This window comes from Asparagus officinalis, chromosome 4 (assembly GCF_001876935.1).
Source record: "Asparagus officinalis chromosome 4, Aspof.V1, whole genome shotgun sequence".
Lineage (NCBI taxonomy): Eukaryota > Viridiplantae > Streptophyta > Magnoliopsida > Asparagales > Asparagaceae > Asparagus > Asparagus officinalis.
This window is the reverse complement of record NC_033797.1, coordinates 10,145,980-10,151,000: the sequence shown is the minus strand read 5'-3', so window position 1 is coordinate 10,151,000 and position 5,021 is coordinate 10,145,980. Positions and strand designations below refer to the sequence as shown.

General features: G+C 39.3%; 1 protein-coding gene across 1 annotated transcript; it reads left to right on the top strand.

Annotated features, from left to right (window-relative positions):
• On the top strand, positions 33 to 4,493 carry LOC109836582 (probable protein phosphatase 2C 25). Its single transcript, XM_020404531.1, has 4 exons — positions 33 to 470; positions 2,581 to 2,945; positions 3,830 to 4,066; positions 4,156 to 4,493. Exons 1-4 carry the CDS (start codon positions 179 to 181, stop codon positions 4,426 to 4,428), a joined length of 1,167 nt encoding a protein of 388 aa, XP_020260120.1. The 5' UTR covers positions 33 to 178; the 3' UTR covers positions 4,429 to 4,493.

The window sequence follows — 5,021 nt, the reverse complement described above, 5'->3', positions numbered from 1 at the left end:
TCCTCCATCTCCCTCCCCCCTCACGCCTTCGTCGACTTTCCCCATTCTTTACCCCCCTTCTCAAATCCCCAAATCCCAGCAAAACCCTAAAAAGGAAACACCCGAAGATCCAATTTTTTATCGATCGGGGTTTCCAAATTCTCGTCAAATTAGGGTTAATTTGTTCTGGAAATGAGGGATGTTTTCGTGGCTGACAAGGATAGCGTCGGCGTGCTGGGGCCCGGTCCGGAGGTACGCGCGTATGAACAAGGATGAAGAGGACGAGGACGATGCCTTGCTTTGGTCACGTGATTTGGGGAGGCACTCTGCCGGTGAGTTCTCGTTCGCCGTCGTTCAGGCGAATGAGGGCCTTGAGGATCATAGCCAGGTCGAGACGGGGCCCGCGGCGACGTTCGTCGGGGTTTATGATGGGCACGGGGGGGCCGATGCGTCGAAGTTTATCCGGGATCACCTCTTTGCTCACCTTATCAGTAAGTTGGTTTTCTTGAATTTTCTTGATTTTTTTGGCGATTTCTTGAAAAATTCTATGTGAAATAGAATTTGTGGAATGGTGTTTTTTGTGTGTTCTTGATCCGTTAAGGATGTCGCAAACCCAAATTTTTTTTATTTCTTTAACGAAGTAGAAAAGGGTTAGTGTAATTTTAATCTGCTTTCTTGATTTTTTTTTCATAATTCGTAAGAAAATGCTTTGGAGGATGATGATTGGAAATGGGAAAAGGTGGACTGCAAACTGTTGACTGATAAAACTGCAACTTTGAAGAAAATAGGTGTTATTTGTGGGTGATTGGCCTGAGCAAGATGTCCCCAAAAGTGGCAAGGAAACTCGAAGGATGTCTTTTCAAAAAAGAATGAGTTAGTATGATATAGGAAGGGTACAGTGAAGAGATAATGAAATACAGACGAGTTAGTAGTTGCATCTCTTGAGGGTGTAATTTGAATCCGCCGTTCTTTTGAATAAGGTGGGGGATGGAACTGCAGTTAAGTTTTTGCAAAACTAGGATTAGATTCATTGTAATCAGTTGGGGAACTAGGGCGCTGAAAAAAGTGTGCTGTTATGTACACTTTATATTATATTGCTACACTTTCAAGCATGTATATGCGGTTAAAATAAAAGGAATTTAAGAGAATTTTTGGGCAATCATATATGAATATCTGTTGAAAATTTTGATTTGGAAAATTTAATTTGGAGCCCAACATATGAATTGCAATACATATATATATGGTCATCTAGATTGCACCTGAGAGGAAAGGATTTTGAAATCACATTAATTTTGAGTTTTAGTGATATGAGCATAGCTAATGGATCAGTGAGGGCTCAGGTAGACCTAAAATAATTTGGTTTGAAGCAATTAAGAAGGACATGATAATATTTAGCTTATGGATGAGATTCCCCATAATCGATTAATAGGAGAGTAGGATTCATGTAGCTGACCCTAGAAATTTGGGATAATGGCTGGTCGTCGTTGTTATTGGACCAATAGAGGGGACAAGTGAGGTGTCCCCCTCCTATTGGATAATGAGTTGGCCATCATTAATGATGGCCAACTCATTATCCAATAGGAGGGGGACACCTCACTTGTCCCCTCTATTGGTCCCATATTTTGGGTCCTTGGGGAATATTTCTTGTTATTGTTGTGAATATTGAGTTTTATACTGCCTACTCATTGGGATTTACTAGCTCTGGAGATTTACATATTGATTAGATCCATACCTTTTACTGCTTTAATTATAAGATCCTCTCTTTTGAAGGCCCCGGCTATAGTCATTATTTTTCCTTTATTCCACCATTGTTGCTGTTCATGCCTCTTTCAATGCAATCTTAATTTTCCATTCTCTGACATTTGTAGTCATTTTCAGGACTTCAGTACATAGAAGTGAGTGTATTGAAGTGAGCAAGTGGTCAAAGATTAACCTTATATTTTCTTTGACCCACCACCTGTACTGATGTTGTTATTACTGTTAACAGATCATATGATAACTCGTCATGGCTTAGGATACTCCATTTGCTTTTGTGCACACCAACTCGAGTTTAATCCCTGCAGTTGAAGATATGTTGGTGTTACCTTGTATCTTTTTAGTTTTTACCAATTATTTCTCTTTTATGCCTCAGCATAGTTAATTGTCTTTTTGGATAAACAATTACTATTAAATTACTTCCTGGTGTTTATCTAGGTATCTTTCCCCCATTCTGTGAATCAGGTTGGCAAATCCATTACGACTCTTGTTATCAACTTGATACCTTTATATATGTGCATTTCTGGGAGTTGTAATACTAATAGAAAGTGTTATGGAGTTCCCTTGCAGGTTGCTTCCTTCTATACCTCACTTCTGACATATGCTTCCCATTTCCCCATGTCTAATAGATTGTATATGGTCAAAGGATTGCTGGGATAATATTTTGCCTATGCTTGTATTTATGATTTTAGAGGCAAGTTGGGTTTGATTTAGTTCTCACTCATTGTGTTTCTTGCAACATGCCCACTATTTTTGCTTAGTGCTCTGACATTTGTATGTTCTACATCATTTTGGTTGTTTGGTTCATTTGTCAATCTAATTGCATTTTTCCATATAATTCTGCAGGACTAGCTCGTGAAAGTGGAACAATATCTGAGGATGTTGTTAGAAATGCATTTTCTGCAACTGAAGATGGGTTTCTGACTCTCGTCCGGAGGTCACGGCAAATTAAACCTTTAATTGCTGCGATGGGATCTTGTTGTTTAGTGGGAGTAATCTGGAGAGGGACATTATATGTTGCTAACTTGGGTGATTCGCGAGCTGTACTTGGTTGCTTAGGTAGGTCAAATAACATCATTGCTGAGCAATTGACAAGAGATCATAATGCAAGCATGGAAGATGTGAGGCAAGAACTTAGGTCCCTTCATCCTGATGATTCACATATTGTGGTTATGAAGCATGGAGTGTGGAGAATCAAAGGAATTATCCAGGTGACTATCTTTTCTTTCGCAACATTTACTCAATCTGTTTGAATTGTTATTTTTTCTATTAAGACCATTTGAGTTGTTGAAGCTATGCTCTTAAATTGTAATCATCTTAAGCATGAAGCCCTCAAGTGCATACTGTCTATGTTTTTAATGTTACATAGGCTATGGAAACAGATGCTGGAGGTAGTTCCAATGTTAGTCGTTTTTTACTACCTCTCTCTTCCTCCTATTTATTTAAGAACGCCCTTTTGTGTCAACATGAAGTATGTCAAACACTTCTTGTAGACAAGGAAGAGTAGTTACGCAGTATGATGCTACTTTATGCCTCTTGTCAAACATGTTTGGCCTGCAATTCTTTCTTTTGTTTGTTTGTTTGTTTGGGGGATGGGGAGGTGGCAGTCTGGTGCATTGAAGGGTAAAATGTAAATGGAAGCATATGCCTTCTACTGCAATCAGACATCTGTTTATCCTGAGGCATGTTTTCTGAAAGTTGAAAATAAGCACTTAGACTGCCCATTTAGTTCCAATCAAATGATACTCTTATTTGTCGGATGTTATGAGAACATTAGAGCCCTTTAATTTTCTAAAATGAACTTGTGCTAATATGCAACTTAAATGGATACATCTTTTCTTCAACAATATCCACGGAAATATGAATCCCTATACTGTAACTATGGTATTGTGACCAAATCCTCGTATGTAATGTTGTAGTCTACTAAGAAGTAAGAAAGAATAGGTACTTGATATGTTAAACAACTTACTGGAAAGCAGCATTCACAATGGCTCTCCCGTAACTGTTAATACCTTAGTTTATTGTTCAGTAATGTTATAAAATTAGAGTATTGTTATAATCTTCTTTTATAACAATGCATCTGGATGTTCACAAGGTTTCAAGGTCCATCGGGGATGCATACTTAAAGAGACCGGAGTTTACTATAGACCCATCAGTCCCACGTTTTCGGCTTTCTGAACCTCTTCGTCGACCTGTTCTGTCAGCTGAACCGGCCATATACACTAGAGTTTTACGCCCACAAGACAAGTTCTTAATATTCGCATCAGATGGACTGTGGGAGCACCTGACAAATCAAGAAGCTGCTGAGATTGTGTTTAACTACCCAAGAGCTGTAAGCTTTTCTTCTCCTTTTAACCTTATTTACTCACTGCCCTCCTTTTTCACTGGGTAACAATTTACTCCTTTGGCCTCTATCACCAGGGAATAGCAAGGAGACTGGTCAGAGCAGCTTTACATGAAGCAGCACGAAAGAGAGAAATGAGGTATGCAGACCTTAAGAAGGTTGACAAGGGAATCCGCCGCTTCTTTCATGATGACATTACAGTTGTGGTCGTCTTTATAGACCACGAGATGCTGCAAGGGCCGAATTTATCCGTACCTGATTTATCTGTGAGAGGGTTCGTTGATGCCTCTGGCCCCTCAAACTTTTCTTCGTGGGATGGGATCAATGCCAGTGCGAGCAGAATCATTTGATGCTTAGGAGGATCCTTTATAGGTTTACCCAAGCGTACCAATAGCCCTGACTCTCTGGAATTTACATACAGTGTGGATGTTGTAAGCTTAAAATCTCATTACATCCTCATGAGTTTTATTGATTCTTAATCCTTTCAAAATAATTTCATTCCATCTATTGTGTTTAGGCTATACTCCTTCCTTTTTGTTGCCTATGTACATAAGCTGACATGATTGAACGTTACTTTGAGATTAATTGAATTTTAAGGTGTTGGAAGTCAGGTGCTCGCCGGTCACTTTATTTAATACTGCAGGGTCATCCGTCGGCTTCCTGAGAAGAAGCTAAATTTATATCCTGTGTCCCTGTCCCCTGGCTGATTATGTGCTCAGCCAGCGTATGCTTTCGTATTTTTAACTTCTTCCAAAATAATTTAATATTTGACATGTTTGTCCTTGTTTCAGTCCTGTGATAGCATTGGGAATGAGAATTGAGATGGCAATATCATCCAATATGCTTAACAGACACCGGAGAATAAAATGTCGCCAGGAAATGAAACAACGATCCAGCATGTTGTGGCTCTGTAAAGTCCAACATGTGGCATGTTCATTACGTA